At 35.7% G+C, this 21,592-nt stretch overlaps 1 protein-coding gene across 1 annotated transcript in view; it reads left to right on the top strand.

Annotated features, from left to right (window-relative positions):
• cbfb (core-binding factor subunit beta) overlaps positions 1-17,050 on the top strand; it is an 85,139-nt gene extending 68,089 nt beyond the window's left edge. The window contains exon 6 of the mRNA XM_039763001.1: positions 15,686-17,050. Coding sequence (XP_039618935.1) covers positions 15,686-15,754 — 69 coding nt within the window. The 3' untranslated portion in view covers positions 15,755-17,050. The remainder of the gene's footprint in view (positions 1-15,685) is intronic.
• The last annotated feature ends 4,542 nt before the right edge of the window (positions 17,051-21,592 follow it).

The raw sequence follows: 21,592 nt of genomic DNA, 5'->3' as shown, positions 1-21,592 counted from the left end.
TGCCCCTGACCCTCGAAGAGGCGCCAGCAGTAGCTTCTGGGAATATTTATCCACAGCTTGGCAACATATGAACTTCATAAAATATTTCCTTGCTGTATGGATGTATAATTTTCCCTGCTTTTTTTTTTTAACCTAAAAGACTTTTTTGATTGCTTCCAAAACTCAAAGCCAGAAGCTGAACTATTTTTGCAGTATGTCATTCATGTGATAGTTTCTGATTATTTTCATTATTTTTTCCCCTGACCCCTTTATTTTTCCACAAGATTTCTCCTACCAATAGGCCCCCTTCCCCCAACCAAATCAGAGAGTAAGGCATATCTTCAAGAGTCCTTTTGATTTTTGAGGTTTTAAATATAGTTGATACTAAATCTGTCAGTCTTTTAACTGATGATTTTTTACTTTGATTAATAGTCCTTTTAAAAACAAAGCATGAACACCCACAAAAATAAATGCTGTCTTTACAAAAACTGCTATGAATATATCTTTTTCTGCTGCCTTTGTGACAGATTTTGTACAATTGTACAGTATCAAATAGCTTGATGGTAGCATTCTGAACATTTTGGGAAGTTCATCCAGCAAGTGGGGAATATGTATTCTGTCAGGACCCCATTCTATGTATTCAACATTTTGGAAATAGAATTGCTATAAAATTAAATGAATTAAAACAATAATTCATTAAAAATTCAGTACAAGGAAAAGAATAGTAGCTGTTCTTGTACGATAAGCAAATCTATAGTATCTGTATTATAGCCAGCAGTGGGGGGAAAACACTGAGCAAACCCCCTTGTGTCACCTTTTTGCACCCATGTGCCAAGTAGTGTCTTTGTCTCCGACCCATATTTGTGACACATTTAGAGCTCTGGTGTATTGGACAATGAAGTGGCCAAACAAAGTTAGACAAAGAAAATGAAATATGGAATTTTACCTAAATATCTATTATTGCTATTGCCATTACTGCGGCATTGCAGCTTTTCAGTTTGAAAAGTGTGGAGTTATGCTGTAGGACTGCTTGTAGTAGTGGATTTAAAGGGCATTTGAAGGTAGCTGATGGGTGCTGAATGAAACTTAGTGGAAGAGGGTAGCTGCAATGTTAAGGAACTGGTCCAAGCAAAACTGTTCTTTTGTTTGTTGTTGGCATCATAAGACATTAAAGCATTAGGAAATTTGAAGTAGACACACATAAAGTCACCATTACTTTTTGTCTGCAATAAGGCCACATGGAAACATGTGCAATGCAGAAAGTTGGATTGCATTTGCAGCATTTGTTGTCTTCATTCAGAGCAATAATACTACAGAAATATAATGGATATTGTTGCTTTTAGCTATTTTAATTGTAGTAGAGGATAAAGAAGTAATGTCACGTAAATAATGTACAGTCCTGACTTTTTTGTTTAATCTTTCAATCATGTTGGTAATATACTGAGTAAGTTATTCTCCTGGATATTTGCAGTTTGTTAATATGTGCAAGAAATGAATAGGCTATATCATATGTAATCTTAAAGTTCCTTAATAGAACAGCAGAGCATGTAGCTATTCTTCATGACTATAGCATGACATTATACTGCATGTTAAACATGTTTGAATTAAAAGAATTTGGTATATATATTTTATTTTTAGTGGTACTAAATACGTGAAAATGGAGCAGAGTCAGTCTTCTGCCAATATTTACATGTAGGAGTTTCTTCTTTGGATTCTCAGGCACATACAAGACTTGGCACGTGTTCCTGACACAAAGGAATATTGCTGTACTTTGTGCATGATCTTGCATATTGTAATGCATTGCTTTATTCATGGATTTAGAGACTCTAGACATGGAAAACTATAAGCCTTTTTGACTGGAACAAAATTATTCCATTATAACTAATAAACTTAAAAGATACAGTGGTGCTTGAAAGTTTGTGAACCCTTTAGAATTTTCTATATTTCTGCATAAATATGACCTAAAACATCATCAGATTTTCACTCAAGTCCTAAAAGTAGATAAAGAGAAACCAGTTAAACAAATGAGGCATAAATATTACATTTGGTCATTTAATTATTAAGGAAAATGATTGAATATTACATATTTGTGAGTGGCAAAAGTATGAGAACCTTTGCTTTCAGTATCTGGTGTGACCCCCCTTAGCAGCAATAACTGCAACTAAACATTTCCAGTAACTTTTGATCATTCCTCCACACCGACTTAGAGGAATTTTAGCCCATTCCTCCTTACAGAACAGCTTCAACTCTGAGATGTTGGTGGGTTTCCTCACATTAACTGCTTGCTTCAGGTCCTTCCACAACATTTCGATTGGATTAAGGTCAGGACTTTGACTTGGCCATTCCAAAACATTAACTTTATTCTTCCTCAAACATTCTTTGGTAGAACGACTTGTGTGCTTAGAGTCGTTGTTTTGCTGCATGACCCTTGAGATTCAGTTCATGGACAGATGTCCTGACATTTTCTTTTAGAATTCTCTGATATAATTCAGAATTCATTGTTCCATCAACGAAGGCAAGCCATCCTGGCCCAGATGCAGCAAAACAGGCCCAAACCATGATACTACCACCATCATGTTTCACAGATGGGATAAGATACTTATGCTGGAATGCAGTGTTTTCCTTTCTCCAAACATAGAACTTTTGATTTAAATGAAATGCGTTATTTTGGTCTCATCCGTCCACAAAGCATTCTTCCAATAGCCTTCTGGTTTGTCCACGTGATCTTTAGCAAACTGCAGATGAGCAGCAATGTTTTTTTTGGAGAGCAGTGGCATTCTCCTTGCAACCCTGCCATGCACACCATTGTTGTTCAGTGTTCTCCTGATGGTGGACTCATGAACATTAGCCAATGTGAGAGAGGCCTTCAGTTGCTTAGAAGTTACCCTGGGGTCCTTTGTGACCTCGCCGACTACACACCTTGCTCTTGGAGTGATCTTTGTTGGTCGACCACTCCTGGGGAGAATAACAGTGGTCTTGAATTTCCTCCATTTGTACACAATCTGTCTGACTGTGGATTGGTGGAGTCCAAACTCTTTAGAGATGGTTTTGTAACCTTTTCCAGTCTGATGAGCATCAAAAACTCTTTTTCTGAGGTCCTCAGAAATCTCCTTTGTTCGTGCCTTGATACACTTCCACAAACATGTGTTGTGAAGAGCAGACTTTGATAGATCCCTGTTCTTTAAATAAGACAGGGTGCCCACTCACACCTGATTGTCATCCCATTGATTGAAAACACCTGACTCAAATTTCACCTTCAAACTAACTGCTAATCCTAGAGGTTCACATACTTTTGCCACTCACAAATCTATACATATAAAGGAGAGTTGGGATCCGAGAGACTGTGTTTGTAGAGGGATGGAGAGTTAAGGCGGGTGGGGGAGTCACGTGATCATCTCCCCTTCCATTCACGTCATTTCGCTCCGAGCTGAGCTCCACAGCCGACACGGTCTTGTCGTTCTATTTCCTTAGTGTTTAGTCCTCTCTCCTTTACTGATTTACTGTTTGCTAGACGCAGTACTTACTGAATAGTATTTTTTCCTTTAGTGTTTCTACTTAGTGTTTCTTAGTGTTTAGTAGACGCGGTGTTCCAGTGTTCCCGGCGGTGTTGCAGTTTACTGTTATTTTCTACTTTGTTTTTCTACTTTAGTGTTTAGTAGACTTTTACTTTATCTCATTTACTGTTGTTTTGGCAGTGCTGCCATTTTTCCCATTTCTATTTTTTATGTAGCATGTTCACGAATTAGTCATAGAGAAAATTTATATACAGTATTTTGGCTCCAGGAGGACAAACCAAAAATGTTGTATATAAAGAAGCTTTATAAGTCGCATGTAGATACATAATTATTCCAACTACAGCGACTGCAGCGAAGCACACGTGGTCTGCTAATATGTAATATTCGATCATTTTCCTCAATAAATAAATGACCAAGTATGATATTTTTGTCTCATTTGTTTAACTGGTTTCTCTTTATCTACTTTTAGGACTTGAGTGAAAATCTGATGATGTTTTAGGCCATATTTATGCAGAAATATACAAAATTCTAAAGGGTTCACAAACTTTCAAGCACCACTGTACATGGTAGAGAAAAACTAGACATTCAGCTTTGTAGCAGTGTCGCATTGTGTATGATGTATGTATAAAATTATCATTAACCAATCACTGGGTATTTGCTCTTAAATCACACATTCTACAGTATGTGAAATAAGATGCACTAATAAATTCTAAAGATGTGCTTGCTCAAGAAATAAAATAACAACACAGTTTTTACACGTCAGAATTTTATGGGTCAAGGAAATAATAACATCAAAAAAATAACAACAGTTTTTAAATGTCATGCTGGTTAGAACGCTTTGTTAGTAAAATGGGTAATTGTATCCTACTGGAAAGATCTTTAGAAACACCCCCTAAATCACTCATGTGATCTGAACTACTTTCTGACAACTGAAAAAAAAAATTTAAAGGCTAGGTTAGGTGCAACAGCTGTAGCTGCAAAAAATAAAGCATTCAATTGCTTTTTGATGTCTTAATAAATATATATATATATATATATATATATATATATATATATATATATATATATATATATATATATATATATATATATATATATATACTAGTAGAATACCAAGCGGAGAAGTAGTGTGTTAAAGAAGGTACGAAAAAGAAAAGGAAAAATTTTAAAAATAACGTAACATGATTGTCAAAGTAATTGTTTTGTGTATTTGGTGGCAGCATCACAAAGTTATTTTCGTCTAGCTGCATCAGAAAATGTACCATGACGCCTGACACGCCTCCTTTTACTGTTTTCTCACAGCTTGATTGTTGTTATATATATACACACACACATACACACACATACATACACACACACAAATTATATATATGTGTGTGTGTGTGTGTGTGTGTGTGTGTGTGTGTGTGTGTGTGTGTGTGTATAGCTTTGGTCACTGAGTGCAAGGGAAAAATAATAAAATATAGTCTATAAGTTATTAAACAGTAAAACATTAACGTTTTAAGAAGTACAGGTACATTGAGCTGCGGTGGGTTGGCACCCTGCCCAGGATTGGTTCCTGCCTTGTGCCCTGTGTTGGCTGGGATTGGCTCCAGCAGACCCCCGTGACCATGTATTCGGATTCAGCGGGTTAGAAAATGGATGGATGGAGGTACATTGAGCACTACTGGAATGGTTTGGGTAAACTACATTTTAAAGACTGTGTAACACAACAGGTAAGTAACTAACAGCAGCTAAAATGTATATGGATCATCTCTTGGTAGTAGATCCCTTTTGAAAGGCGCTACACGACGGCTGTGGTATAGAAATTACATTTTCTATGTGAACGCTCAAATCTGTGCCTCTGGTAATGTGCCTTACCGCATTTAAAGAAAATTAGTTTTGTGTCCTCTGCAGTGTTAAGGAGAAAGGCTTTGGTTTGGGATAAAAGGAAAAAGGTGTAAAGAAAGGAAAGTTGCCTTTTTCTTTTATATAGTATAGAGAGATGTGTTCGCTGACGTTATGATCGCCTTTTGGGGACAGTCGCGGTGGGTCTTGTGTAGACTGGTGAGACGCCCCGCCATTAATCGGCTGTGATGGCACTGTCAGTCCTTCACTCCTGTGCGTATCTTCATAATCCGAGCTGAGGACCTCATAATCGATATGCAAAAGAAAGTGTGAATCGCCTTAATATTATTTTGCCGTGGTGTATAAAAGGGGTCCCGTGTTTGCACTTGTCTGGGCTATAGCGCAGGGGGAGGAAGAAAAAAATTAAAAGTGCTCACTTTGACTTAAGGCAGTCAGCGTCTCAAAGGCCGGCACAGCTATGCACGCGCTGGCTGCTCGACTTTTGCTGGGCAGGAGACCCCAGTTTTGTACACACGCTCATGATATCAAAAGTCTCAGCTCTTTGGAGGTAATTCATATATTATATATATAGCAAAATACCTGCGCCTCGCAGCAGAGAAGTAGTGTGTTAAAGAAGTAATGAAAAAGAAAAGGAAACCTTTTAATAATAACGTGACGCTGTCATATATATTCCTGCCTAAATAAGTCACCTCGCTTTGCTCTTACTTTTTACCGCTCATTTAATCATGGCTAGTGGCGGAAAAATTATAAAATGGAAGGAGGATGGCTTTACCAAAACAATTATTGATGGCTTAATCGATTATTCATAAAGCTTGAATTGGTGATCTGTTTTTCTGTGTTAACCTCATATTTTTCATACTTCTTCTCAAACTAAGGTGGTGCGAGGGTAAAATGAATCGGGATGCGCTGATCAATGTAATCGTGTACCAGGAAATCATGCATTGACAAAAGCTCCCTTTGCTTGTAATGCAAAGTGTGATTAAATGCATTATTTTTAACGTTATGGAGCACATGCATCGAAGCTTCTCAGCTGTGCTTGTGCTAAGAAAAGGAAAGATTTTAAAAATAACGTAACACGATTGTCAATGTAACCTTTTTTAAGTAGTGCCTGGAGGATTCAGTGTGAAGAAACTCTAGAGACAGAGTGTGTATTAACTTGTGGATTTTTCTGTGAGTATTTAGTGGCAGCGTCACAAAGTTGCTTCTGCAAGACTGCGTTAGCCGCGGAGCTCAGCTCAGAGCGAAATGAGGTGGGAGGGGAGATGATGACGTGACTCCCACCCGCCTTTAACTGTCAATCCCCACAAACACAGTGTCTCGAATTTGCATAAGCACACCCCTTCACCTGCAATTTTAACTTAGTTACAAAGTGATCAAAACTCTCGCTTATATCCCTCGCCCTCTCATTAAACTTGTATCCCGCATTACCTGTGGGCATGTGAAACGCCAGCGTAGCCTGTCTATGAACTTAATTTAAAGTTTAGGTTTACACCTTGCTTTCTTTCCGAGGTAGCAACACTCATGAATATGGTAGTATATGTCACTCGCCGCTTCTTATTGTTTCGCTGCCTTCTCAATTATATAATGCATGTTTTCTTAAGCGCTTTTGGAGGTCTTCCTGGTTTTCTACGCACTGCGCTGACAGTCAGTTCACATGATTACGTGGGAGGCGTGATGATGTCACACTAAACTCCGCCCCACGCCATTGCAGCTCAACTCCATTACAGTTAATGGAGAAAAATACCTTCCAGTTATGACCATTAGGCGTAGAATTTCGAAATGAAACCTGCCCAACTTTTGTAAGTAAGCTGTAAGGAATGAGCCTGCCAAATTTCAGCCTTCTACCTACACGGGAAGTTGGAGAATTAGTGATGAGTCAGTGAGTGAGTGAGGGCTTTGCCTTTTATTAGTATAGATATATATATAGTATATATATATAGTATATATATATATATATATATATATATATATATATATATATATATATATATATATATATATATATATATATATATATATATATATAGGTATAGTCTGTAGTATAAAGCAATACTGAGAAAATGAAAGAGTAAAAAAAAACTATGATCAAAGACTGAATGTCTGTTTTAATTTAATGTAACACAACTACACATCACATAAGATATTAATATGTTGGGCAGTTAAACATGAGCTGTGCTTGGTTGCTTTCAGTCCAGCTGTTATGCTTTCCAAGGTGGCTACCCAAATTTTAAAATGCCTCCAAAATAGGAAATATCAAAAACTTAGAAATTTTATTTTAAAGTGCACTGTATTCATCTCACAGCATATAGCAGTTTCACAAATAATATTTCATAGATAAAAACTTGTAATCTTTTCAAATAGTATTTGAAAAATTGTTTGGTGCTCAGCATCTTTTTTCCATTTGACGTCTCCTATTGTACTCCAAGATCAATTAAATTAAATCTTTTCTCCTGTAGCAATGTAATAAAGGGTTTTGTGCTTTTCTGATTCAACGGGATAGAAAATGGATGGATGGATGAAAAGTCAAATGAAGAATGTCAAAATATTTCAACAGTTGAGTCCACATTGAAAGTGGGAATCATACACTTTCTAGGTCAGGTTGTCTTTTTAAACTTAGTTAACAGATCGCAGGGGAAATTGTGGCTATGAATGAGTTACAGAAATCTTTTGCTGTGGTCAACCATGATGTTAATTGATCAGTCTCCAAGATATGCCACAGAAAGTGGCTTGGTGAGTGAGTGGCAAAGTACAGACACTGGCTAGAGGAAAAAAAAACTTTCTGGTTAGTTAAATATCACATAGTGTGTGTTTCAGCTAAATGGAAACTCTCATTTGTATGCAACTAAAACTGAAATATTTGGCCTGGATTTTACTGGCTGTGTTTGGCACAGATAGAACACTTAAGACAATGAAGGTCACATTATCCTAGACATATGGTAGATGTTGTAGCACCATGTTATGAGGATGCTTCCCATCAAAATGGGAAAAATGAATAGGATCTTCTGCTTAGAAATCTGGATAAAAACGTGTGCCCCTCTCATGGAACATAAATGCAAATAATTCTGTGTTTGAACATGACAGTAATTCAAAACCACTGGGAAAGCAACACTGATGTTGCATAAAATTATAAAGATATCCTTGTGTTGTCAAGAGAGAGTTCAGACCATAATCTAATCAGGAAACTGTGTAAAAACCTCAGTTTTTTTCATCATCATTCCCATCTCATTTGATACCAATCGATAATTTTCGAAAGGTGGGAATTAGCAAATATTTCAAATTATTTTAAAAGATTTATGGTTGGTATAGATGTCAGTAATGGTTCAACAATGTACTTACCAAGGTTGTTATAGTTAATGAAAACTAAAATCAAAACTGAAACTATTATTAAATTTTTTTTTTTTTTTCGGAAACTGAAATAAAATAATTAACAAAACTGAAATGAAAAACTAAAACTAAACAAAACCATTAAAGTAGCTGGAAAGACTAACTGAAATAAAAAACAATAATTTAACTAATCATAATTTTTGTTTTCATTTTTGAATTAATTTTCTTGCTCTTAGTTTTTAACCCTTATAACATTTAACTCTAAAACTGAAAGCCAACCACCACGAGCCGCCCCACACATATTCATCCAGTGATCGGTGACTGGTGACGGAGGGAGGTTGCTCACACTACATTTGCGGTGACAGAGCAAGCTGATTACGCGTATAAAGTGTGTGGAATAGAAAGCGATTTACACCTTTCTTTGCACTTGTTGTATATCAAGATGTAATTCAAACGCCTGAAATCGTAATGTGCAACAAAAACTTTACCGTATGGACAGAAAAATCACGAGTGAGTAACGTTTCAGTTTATTTCTCAGGTGCCTGCTTTTTTGTTGACAGTAATTCACCTGCCACTTCATACTCGGAAGTATACAAAGTATAGAAAAAGCATACTAATCATGAAAAAATTCAACCTCAAAATTTTGATTAATCTTGACGTTTTAGAACTCCCCGAATCAGAAAATACTGTTTTTTGGAATTGTGCGTGTGTGTGTATAAATACGATATCTCAAAAACGCAACTAGATAGATGGATGAAATTTGGCATGTGGTTGTTATACCAAAACTGTAGATCTGTATTAACCTTTGGGCCAAATCCATTAACCGGAAGTGGTACTGAACACATACTCAATATATTTATTCATGCAGCTGCAGAGTCTGATTTATTCAACTTTACTTTTATAATAATTGTTCAATATATTATTAATTTGATTTGATTTGTTCTTGATGGTTCTTTAATGTACATAATATAATCATTGTCTTGCGGTTTACTCCTCGAATATCCATCCCCATATCTGAGTACTCGAGAAAGTCTAAGGGAGACCACTCCCGATTTTTGAAAATAAAATGGTACTGATCGAGAGACTGACAAAGTCATCATACAAGATCAGCATATTCTTGCTGAGCAATCACTTTTGCTTTAAAAACGTCATTTAACAACGAAGTGATACAAACCTTGTAAAATTCCTGAGTTGGCAATGTCTCTACTGAACTATAGGTAGGTGAGGGAAGAGAGTCTGCCAAGTGGTGAAAAGCTAAACATACTCATTTGTTTTTGTATTTATTCTGTATTTATTAATTTATCTTTTTTAGTTCATATTCACAGCTCAAAATACCTGATATTGTGAAAATAATCCAGGAGCAGAATTATTCTTTAAAATATCTGTCCCCATTTTTTCAATGTGTGTGTCTCTCTCTCGCTCATCAAATCAGTTGAAATGTCGTATTCTTTTTGTTCTTAACATCATCCGTATCATATATATTGTATACCAGGGATTTTTCCTGCCTTGCTCCAGGTTCCTGTGATCCTGCTCTGGATAAACAGGTTTAGATAATGTATAAATTGTTCTTAAACTCAGACGCTATCTCTGTCATTTTGTGCCTATCCATACTCTTATTACCTGCTTATGCTCTGCTCATTAAGGGTTTACCATTCTTATACATGGGCTATTCAAGTCTCAATGCCCCTTACCTTCACACTACATGCTTGTTTTGCTTTGTTTCCCTCAATACAGCTAGGTGGGGTCTGCACACTTATTCAAGCCCTGTTCTTCCTTAACCCCCGTGATTTTCATGGTCACACCTGTCAGAACACAGTAGAATCTGTTTTCTTATTGTTTTATATCTTTCCAGGCCTGCAGGTGCAAAATTCTGTCTATAAATTGTTTGTGCCTGAAATTGAATCAGAGATCAATATAGCTGATAGAAAATAACAAAGCCCAGTGTTTGAGATTTTTACATGAAATGTTGAAGGTACTCATTATAAGCACATTGTTGTTGGAGAAGGATATGTTGTAGACATTTACATTAAAAAAAAAACCCACATCTTAAAATTCACCTAGTTTTCATTACAAATTGGCCCATTCTGGACAATAAAAGGAAAATAAAAAAGTGCCAACAGTCAGCGCAGATTTGTTCAGCACGAATGACATAGAAAAAAATGTAAAAATTATAAAATTGTGTAAAATTGTTCATATTCAGTACCTGGTTTTGATTATGCTTGTTTTTATCAGACAAAACAAAAACAAATAACAAAGTGTGTTGTGTAGTATAGCAAGCTTCCACTAACCTTAAATTCATATTATATCCTGTTAAGTGTATAGTTCTGTCTCATTGTGACACAAAAACTAAACTCCATAGTAACTCTTTAACCATACTATAATTACTAAATCTAAAACTGAAACTAATATGTATAAAAATAAAATATAAATGTCTTTGTAAAATAAAAACTAAATTAAAACTAAAAATACATGATGAAGGAAAGCTAAGCTGAATTTCCAAGTAAGGTCAGAAAAATATACAAGTAAAAACTAATATAAAAAGGCAAAACTATAATAACCTTGGTACATACCCAAGAAAAATTTTACTATTTTCTTTTTTCTATGAAGAATGTCTTACTTGTATTATTTCCCAGTATAAAATCCCAGCATTGAACCATCATAAATGTGAAACAGGAAGACAGTTCACTTTTTTAACAATTAGATAATTTGAAGGCCAAACCTTTTTCCTTTAATTTGACTCTTGATTAAACATTTTGGTATTCCCTTGTTTTAACCCAGAAATACTGTGAAAGCATTACACAAAAAGGACCTTTATGAAACAGTGGCAAGGAAGAAGCCCTGGCTAAAAAAACCTGTAATAGTTGTAAAGAATTTAAAAACATCACTGTGAGATAAAGTCTTATGTTTGATGAGACCAACATGGACCTTTTTAGACTGACATCCACCTAACAATGCACATCAGCCAAGTAGCACCATCTCCCCTGCAAAATGTGGTTAATGACAGCATCATAGTGTGGCCATCATTTTGTGTATCTAGTTATAACTGTTTAAAGGAGGAAATATAACTCCCAGTTCTGTCCTTTTGTTGTATTTTAAGTCACGATATTATGATTCAACATTTTTTCTCCAAAGCTTTTATATGTCTACCTCAAAAAACAAACATGTGCATTGTTAGCATTTTCCTTGATAGTATTATTAATACATTTTACACAAATACATATATTTTTGTAAGATGCATCTGTTTTGCTGTTTTCATTACTTTGTAACTTTCATAGGGCACAGGTAGATGATATTTAAAGTGTTTTACCCTACCACCATTTCTTCATGAGAAGTATTTCAGGAAATAATTCAAAATTAAACCAATCCACATGGTTGTTTAAAGAAAATATAAAAATATCTTGATTTAAAAATATCAATGGGCATAACATTAGAATGTAGGGCATTAATTATCATTAAGTAATTTGTATATACATTTATATTGAATTATTTTTCAAACATTTAGATGAAGCACTGTTTGGACGTCTGCCTTGTTAAATTGCAAATACCAGATCTTTAAATGGCACACAAGGTCATTTTTAAATTAAATATTATTATACTTAAAAATCACATCAGTGGCTGTACAGTAAATGATATGAATATTTAATGTAAGATACACATTTAAAAAATAATGCATGTCACGTTGAAGTGGTTTTTACTTTCAGATAAAACAAATAAATCTTTCTTGATTGCTCAATGGCACTAAATGGTGTGGTATGGGCAAGCAGGACTTTTGTTTAACACCTACTGTATATGCTAATCATCATAAAAAAAGTAGTTTGGCCTTTGGGGTATTTAATTGGAAGCCAAAAGATTAATGTTTCAGTACCCACCATTGATGCAATATGTGACCATGAACACTTTATGTAACCTACTGTAGCAGTGCTAACATTGTAAATATAAACAGTCTTATTTTGCACGTGATTTGTTTGTTGTTTTTAATTAGTGTCAAATAAATACAGTTACTCATTTTATTAGCATTTATTTTTATTTATTGATTTTATTTGAAGAAAGCAACATTCCATGCAATAAAGTGAAACTTAACAAACCAGATTTCAACCTCCACCCAAGAGAAAGAAAGGAGAGCTAACAACAAGAGCAAATTTTTTAAAACGGCAAAAAGGGAAGAATATCCTTTTCCCCGATATAAATGCTTATTGTAAAGTTTTATCAAATAGATCTTGCCATAGATCCTGTAAGTGAGAATTTAATTTGGTTCCAGTTTCAAAATAATAAAGAGCATCAGTTACCCACTGACTTATAACAGGTGGGCTGGGGTTCTCCAGTTGAGCAAGGTAAGTCTCCATGCAAGTGGTGTTGTATAGGCAATTAAAATCAATGTATTCTTCTCTACTTTAAGTCCATCTGAGAGTACACCAAACACCGCTGTTAATGGTTTAGGGACAATTGTGACATCAAGGCTGTCTGACAGGCATTCAAATATTTTTTTTTCCAGAATGGTGTTAATTTGGTGCATGCCCAAAACATGTGAGGCTGGAGCTAGAATACATTAGCAATTAGCTTTTATATATATTCATTTCATTCCAAGCAGCGTTCGTTTGTTGTGTAATGGATGAAAAAGTCTGGATAAAGGTGTAATGTATGCATATATAAAAATGTGTGCACATTTCATGGTGATGAAGACAGTGAGTAATTGTTCAACAGATACAGTATGATGAGACTTCTGCTTACGTAGTCTTGATCATGGTTTGAACAACTGAAACCTTTTAACAACTAGATTGCACACCAAATGGATAATGAGCTATTATATCAAATTTCCAGTTTGTGTACTCGTACATGTATAGCAATGCAGTTAGAGAAAATGCATGTTTCCAGTAAAAAAAATGAGTTCTGGAAGGAATTTATTTAATTTGGAGAATGCAAGTTCATATTTTGCTTTAAACAGCATCCTAGCACCTCCTATGGTTCATTTTTGTACATTGCATGTCTTTGAACTTGTACACAGACTTTGTAATGATGGTGAAGGCATATTTCATGTTTTCTTCCTTTAAGCTAATCTGTATCACAGTTCCATTTTTCCTTCAAATAATGGAATATTAAGAATATAAGAAAGACTGGTTAGTTTGAATAATGGGTGAAGTTCTCCTCCTGCCACTCATGCAATTCACCGTATTTAGTTCTTGGGTTTTACAAATTTTGTATGAATTATTAGTTGCAGTTGCAGATTTAGATTTATTGATGTTTTTCTGTGTCATGCTGTCACACTGCGTCTTTTTTATGGATAATGAAAATGTACAAGTACTTAATGTATAATATGTCACCTAGTTCAAAATATTTTCCATAGAGTTCTCTGAATGACATTCACCATGTCTTTTTTCTCTTGATTACCTTTTCATCTGCCAAATACATGTCTTGTGTCTTTATATCAGACATTGTGATGCAAGGTTATTTGACTGTGTAATAAATCATGTTGCAAGTACTTAAATTTTTTTTTATAGCTTGATTCGGTTTGTTATCAGTTGTACATTATGCAGAGGTATTGACAGAGTGATGCATTGTTCATAGATATCACTGAGAATCAAAAAATGATCCATATCCATTTTTAGTGTTATACTGTGTATATATAGATGTTTGGAATGTGAACTGTGTTACCTTAGTGTCTATATGTATGCTTAGTGAACCAGCATTGCGGTTGCATCTCTGAAATTTCCCATTGTAAAGTTTCTCTAGTGCTTTACTTATAGCACAATTACAGTAAATTTCTGCATTCACAGAAAATGCTGCAGTTTTAATCACCAGGATCTCCCATTTTCTAGGTTATAGACACTAGTGCTATCACCTCTGCATAAAAATGTTTTCTTTCTGTGAGGTTTACATTGCAAACTGTTTGAGACTTGCTTTTCAGATATGTTGTGAATATTTCACTTAATTCATTAAAGCTTATAAGTGGAAGTAATATTGTCTGTAAAAGGTACAATTCTGATACAAATTTGGCTAGAGACTGTGTTCTGAACAACCTTGTTCTTAAATTGTGAGTCTGCTCTTTAAGCAAAAAACTGACTTATATTTTGGATCCTATACTGTGCTGTAATGCATTCAGATTAGCAGCTCTTTACCAGTTTGGTTTGCAGTTTGGTCTTAATCTAAACAAGTAAAATAAATCAATTCATTCGCCCATTTTCATAACCACTTGATCTGTTTACAAGTTTGTGGCAGCTGTAGCCTATCCTGCAAGCATACGGCACAAGCCAAGACCCTACTTTAGTTAGGATGCCAGTCCATTGTAAGCACTTTCATTTACATTAGGCTAATTTAGAATAGGTAGTACAGTGCAAACCCTACCTCTAACCCTGCATAGACCTAAAAGAAGAGTTAGTAAGCAGAATTCAAAGCCAATCTCCTGAGGCTGTTAGGTAGCAGTTCTAACAATTCCACAGTAGTATTGTAAAAGGTAAACTATGAATAAAATACTCAATTATCTCATGATGTGGGCAGTACTTAATATTAAAAGTAAATATCACAATTAATTATAAAAGTGCTATGAGAGAGTGAGATGGTAGCAAAGAGTGGTATTACCAACAGGGTGTTCCAGGGTAGTCAAAAGTATTACAAAAAATCACAAGGAGAGAGAAAGGAATGCGAAGGAAGAAAGAGAGAAAAAAGACATCAGTTTTTGTAAGAATTGGAGGTTGGGTGACTTGGCCTCCTGCTAGCCACCCAATAGACAGGAACTAATGATTGAAAGGTTTTGTAGTTACATAAAGGAGGAAGGTTTGCTGATTTCATTCTATTTATTTGTGTTTCTGCATAAAAGTAATCATACCATTTTATATTTTTAAATTTGTCATTGTCATTTGGGATTGAAATGATTGTTCGGAGAGCACCTTTCTTATTATAGTTGTATTTAAACATTTCAAGCAATTATAACTTCAGTAATATTGCTTCTTATTTAAGTACTTCCTTTATAGTTCAAAAATTAACTTTTTTTTTTTTGTTTTTTTTATTTCCCCCTCTCTCCTCAGGCAAGAAGGCAGACAGACCCTAGTCCAGGGACTAATATGACAGGTGGAGATGACATGAAGCTCCGCTAACCAATGCCAAAGACATCTTTTTTTGGGTCTTTGTTCAGGCATTTTTAACAACCAGCATTTAATCCTATTTGACATGTTTACTGGAGGCCAAAATCAAGAAGGCTTATGGAGAGTAATCATCCTGTTCTTCCTGGTCAATGGCTGGGAGCAGTCAGCACCTGCTGCCAGCATTTTTGCACTATGCTAATGATAAAATTTATACATTAATTAGTGTATGCATATAGCTATATTTGATCCTTTGTAAGCATTATTCCTATGCAAGTGCCCTGCCCCCCAAAAATTTGCCCTTCTTGTCATGTAAAGCTTTGTGTTGTAGTCAGTTTTAGCATTTTAGTTACAGGACGATTTATATTTTATATAGGTCAAATACGTTTCTAATTATGAGATTATAGTGTTCTGTGTCAGCTTTGCCTTTTAAACAAGCCTCTGTGTGGTTTAGCTTTTAACTTCTAAATACTTTACGGTATTTTTATTCTTGTATTCTAAGATTCTGGTATATTTGTCAACTAAGACGGTTTAGTTTTTTTATGTGGTGTAGCGGGTTGCCTCTGTAAACTAAATGTATTTAACTGTTTGCATCATGCATTTAAAAAAATGTAAAATACTCAAATTGGATTTGCTCAATCATTACAAATTCTATATTTTTTTTTACACACACACACACACACACACACACACACATATATATATATATATATATATATATATATACTGATGTATCTCCTGTGTTGGACTTGTAGCCTGTTTCAGAATGGTCTTTTGTAAAATGTGTATTTCGGTAAATATAAAAGGAAAAAAATGAAATACACCAGGTTTATCATTAATATGACAATTTACAAATTTTAATTTGCATTTCTGTATACTGGGAGTTTCTAGTACATGCAGTGTTAAAGTGGATGCTCTGTTAAATCATGCTTCTAACAAACAACTTTTTCTGCAGTGGGGGCTTTGAACTTTCACATACTGTACTTTAACAAAGGTGTTTTTATAATAAAGACATTTACTGATACAACATAGCTGATATTTTCATCATAAAGCTATTTCCACCAGGAGAATTTTAATAGTTTACATAGTGTACCTTAAGCATGACAGACACCAATAATAACAGTGTTGACATAAAAAAAAATTGCCTGTACATTTAGCAGCTATTTTAGTTTAATTAGAGCAGTTATCCTCTGCCACTGTATCCTTCAGAATTGTAATATAAACAGGACTGCTCAAAGGTGTTTCCTGGATTTTGTATAAATTTGTTTTATCTGCCAAAATAAAATATTTTAAATGATTTATTTTGATTTATGCTGGAGTCATACTCTTTTTGTAATAAAAATTTCATCAAGAAAAACAAATGTCAAAGTCAATCGTGATCACAGTGTAGTGAATTAATCCAGGCAAATATATATCTTGTCTTTTTGTGTTTTTAAAGGGCTCTCGGACTCAGTCAAGCAGATTGTACAAAATCAAGTCAAAAAGTAGTGTGAATTTTTCAGCTGTACAGTATAACTACTACTGTCAAGTATAAATACAGTGAAGGTTTAATTAATGAAGAAAGCTGTTAAACCTATTTAGCTGGTGAAATACAGGTTCAGAAAAATGCATCTAGAGATCTTTCAAGAGCCGCCTTCTTAGACCAGGGTGCTTTTTCTATATAAAATGTACTTGATATATGTAAAAGTAAATGATGGATAGCTACATAGTAACTACTGTCAACAACTATATTACTGCATCTTCAGTCACATTTTCCCCCATGACATTGCATGTATAGAACCAATGTTTTTCAGGCATTTACCTACTCTTTGAGATTTTGTAATTTTCAAGTTTTTTTTATTGTTATATATTGTAATCTTATTCAAAAATTAACAACATAAGCCATCAATAATATTTGACATTTGAAGAGTGTCTAAAATTTACAAATCACTTCCTGTTGTTGGTTTTATCAACATTAAATTTCTGAACGTTCTTTGTGACAAGTGCTGTAATGACATATCTTAGTGCTGGCATTAAGACTAGGATTAACTGTCTGCTGGTTAGAACAAGACTGGATGTTTTTCCAGTTTTAAAAAAATTGTTTTAAATTATTGATGAAAGTTGATTTCTTTTTTCAGACTTTCTCAGATTTTTTTACTGTGTCTACTAGAGGAGTTTCCTTTAAGTTACAGAACAGCTTTTGCATTATTTTTGTTGTATCTAAATTTCTTTTACTTTCTTAATAAATGTGTGTTAAATAAATAATGCTGTTTTCTGTTTTGTTTTTTTTTAAATCCTATTGCATTTTCATGGTAAATGCTACAGAAATTAATTTGAGTTCAACATTAGTACAAGTACAGTATTCATGAATTAGAGCAAAGTAAAGTTATTCACATACAGTGGTGTGAAAAACTATTTGCCCCTTCCTGATTTCTTATTCTTTTGCATGTTTGTCACACAAAATGTTTCTGATCATCAAACACATCTAACCATTAGTCAGATATAACACAAGTAAACACAAAATGCAGTTTTTAAATGATGGTTTTTATTATTTAGGGAGAAAAAAAATCCAAACCTGCATGGCCCTGTGTGAAAAAGTAATTGCCCCCTGAACCTAATAACTGGTTGGGCCACCCTTAGCAGCAATAACTGCAATCAAGCGTTTGCGATAACTTGCAATGAGTCTTTTCTGGAGGAATTTTGGCCCACTCATCTTTGCAGAATTGTTGTAATTCAGCTTTATTTGAGGATTTTCTAGCATGAACCGCCTTTTTAAGGTCATGCCATAGCATCTCAATTGGATTCAGGTCAGGACTTTGACTTGGCCACTCCAAAGTCTTCATTTTGTTTTTCTTCAGCCATTCAGAGGTGGATTTGCTGGTGTGTTTTGGGTGATTGTCCTGTTGCAGCACCCAAGATCGCTTCAGCTTGAGTTTACGAACAGATGGCCGGACATTCTCCTTCAGGATTTTTTGGTGGACAGTAGAATTCATGGTTCCATCTATCACAGCAAGCCTTCCAGGTCCTGAAGCAGCAAAACAACCCCAGACCATCACACTACCACCACCATATTTTACTGTTGGTATGATGTTCTTTTTCTGAAATGCTGTGTTCCTTTTATGCCAGATGTAACGGGACATTTGCCTTCCAAAAAGTTCAACTTTTGTCTCATCAGTCCACAAGGTTTTTTCCCAAAAGTCTTGGCAATCATTGAGATGTTTCTTAGCAAAATTGAGACAAGCCCTAATGTTCTTTTGCTTAACAGTGGTTTGCGTCTTGGAAATCTGCCATGCAGGCCGTTTTTGGCCAGTCTCTTTCTTATGGTGGAGTCGTGAACACTGACCTTAATTGAGGCAAGTGAGGCCTGCAGTTCTTTAGACGTTGTCCTGGGGTCTTTTGTGACCTCTCGGATGAGTCGTCTCTGCGCTCTTGGGGTAATTTTGGTCGGCCGGCCACTCCTGGGAAGGTTCACCACTGTTCCATGTTTTTGCCATTTGTGGATAATGGCTCTCACTGTGGTTAGCTGGAGTCCCAAAGCTTTAGAAATGGCTTTATAACCTTTACCAGACTGATAGATCTCAATTACTTCTGTTCTCATTTGTTCCTGAATTTCTTTGGATCTTGGCATGATGTCTAGCTTTTGAGGTGCTTTTGGTCTACTTCTCTGTGTCAGGCAGCTCCTATTTAAGTAATTTCTTGATTGAAACAGGTGTGGCAGTAATCAGGCCTGGGGGTGGCTACGGAAATTGAACTCAGGTGTGATACACCACAGTTAGGTTATTTTTTAACAAGGGGGCAATTACTTTTTCACACAGGGCCATGTAGGTTTGGATTTTTTTTCTCCCTAAATAATAAAAACCATCATTTAAAAACTGAAGTTTGTGTTTACTTGTGTTATATTTGACTAATGGTTAAATGTGTTTGATGATCAGAAACATTTTGTGTGACAAACATGCAAAAAAATAAGAAATCAGGAAGGGGGCAAATAGTTTTTCACACCACTGTATATGTACATACCAACACACACACTCAAGAGAGAGAGTTAATTTTAAATGTATACATTTTCCATTTTGCCTATCAGTCTACCCTCAGTAACACAAAGTGAAAGCATTGTCAGAAAGGTATTCAGTTTTGCATCTTTCCACAGATACTATGTGGGGGGATGTAAGTCTGGGTTTTGAATGGGCCACTCAAGGAAAGTCAGAGACTTGTCCCGAAGCCACTCCAGCATTGTCTTGGCTGTATGCTTCAGGTCATTGTCGTGTTGAACGGTGAACCTCTGCCCCAATCTGAGGTTGTGTGCACTCACATAGCATTACTGGCAGCACCACTTCCCTTCACCCTGGGGATGATAGTAAAGTAACATTTTTGTCTCATTAGACCAGTGAGTCTATTTCCTTGTGTTCTCGGAATCCCTTAAATGCTGCATAGCAAAGTCCAAGGAGCTGCCATATGTTCTTTTTACTTGAGAGTCCCTTCCATCTAGCCACTCTACTATAACCACCTGCTGGATGAAGTGCTGCTGAGATGGTCATCCTTCAGTCATATTCTTCCATCTCAGCAGAGGACTGCTGAGATTCTGCTAGAATGACAATTATGTTTTCAGTCTCCACCCTGACCAAGGCCCTTCTTGCTTTTTTATTCAATTCGGACTCTCTAGGATGGTTCCAAACAACTTCCATTTCTCAATTAATGAGGCCTCTGTGCTCAAAGCTTTAGGAATGGTTTATACCCATTCCCTTATCTATGCCTCACCACAATTTGATCTCAGAAATCTGCATAGAGTTCCTTGGTCTTCATGGCTTGGTTTTTGTCCTGAACATGCAGTGTGAATTGTCAAACCTTATATAATCATTCTAAAACAATGTTAAGTCAGTGCCCTCTTCTACGCGGTGGTGTGCTGGGGTGGCAGCATAAAGATGAAAGACGCCTCACGCCTGGAGAAACTTGTAAAGAAGGCAGGCTGTATTGTAGGAGTAAAGCTGGACAGTTTAACATCTGTGGCAGAGCGACGGGCACTAAGCAAACTCCTGTCAATCATGAAGAATCCACTGCATCCACTGAACAGTGTCATCTCCAGGCAGAGGAGCAGCTTCAGTGACAGACTTTTGTCACTGTCCTGCTCCACTGACAGACTGAGGAGATCGTTCCTCCCCCACACTATGCGACTCTTCAATTCCACCCGGGGGAGTAAATGCTAACATTAATTGTATTTTAATTTTTTTCATTTTTATTACTATTTAATTTAATATTGTTTCTTTGTATCAGTATACTGCTGCTGGATTATGTGAATTTCCCCTTGGGATTAATAAAGTATCTCTATCTATCTATCTATCTATCTATCTATCTATTACATCTTGTGGGATGTGAAAAGCTGCCAGGTGGTACATAAGGGAACACAACAAACAGGAGATAAAAGTGGGCCTTAAAAGGACAGCTGGTTACATAGGAGCTGATCCAAAGCCTTTGTTTGGTTGTGCTTCAATTCTATTCTGTGCTAATTTGAAGTCTCCCTCTGTTCACAAGGAGTCCAAAGTTGCAGCTTCCTCTTGATTTGATTCATACCCGGATCAAGACTCCATGGGAACCGTATGGCAAAGCAATGGCTTTTCACAAAAGAGAGCATATTAACACCTAATTGCCCTAGAGACTTCAAGTATAACTGTTCTAAATTTCTTACAAGGTTCAACCGAAGTGGAAAAGTATGGAGCTTCCTCAGAAACTGAACCATTTAATCAAAGTCATTTAGGAAGAGTCAAACCATAAAGTGAGTGAATTCTTGCACTGAACGAAAAGCACAAAATGGCCCTGTTTGGTTTTGCTTGATTTGTTTTCAGAATCTTTAGCAATGGGCGTCTCAGCCACAATAAAGCA

The sequence above is a fragment of the Polypterus senegalus genome, chromosome 9, assembly GCF_016835505.1.
Source record: "Polypterus senegalus isolate Bchr_013 chromosome 9, ASM1683550v1, whole genome shotgun sequence".
Taxonomy (NCBI): domain Eukaryota; kingdom Metazoa; phylum Chordata; class Cladistia; order Polypteriformes; family Polypteridae; genus Polypterus; species Polypterus senegalus.
This window is presented reverse-complemented; position numbering and strand designations above follow the sequence as displayed.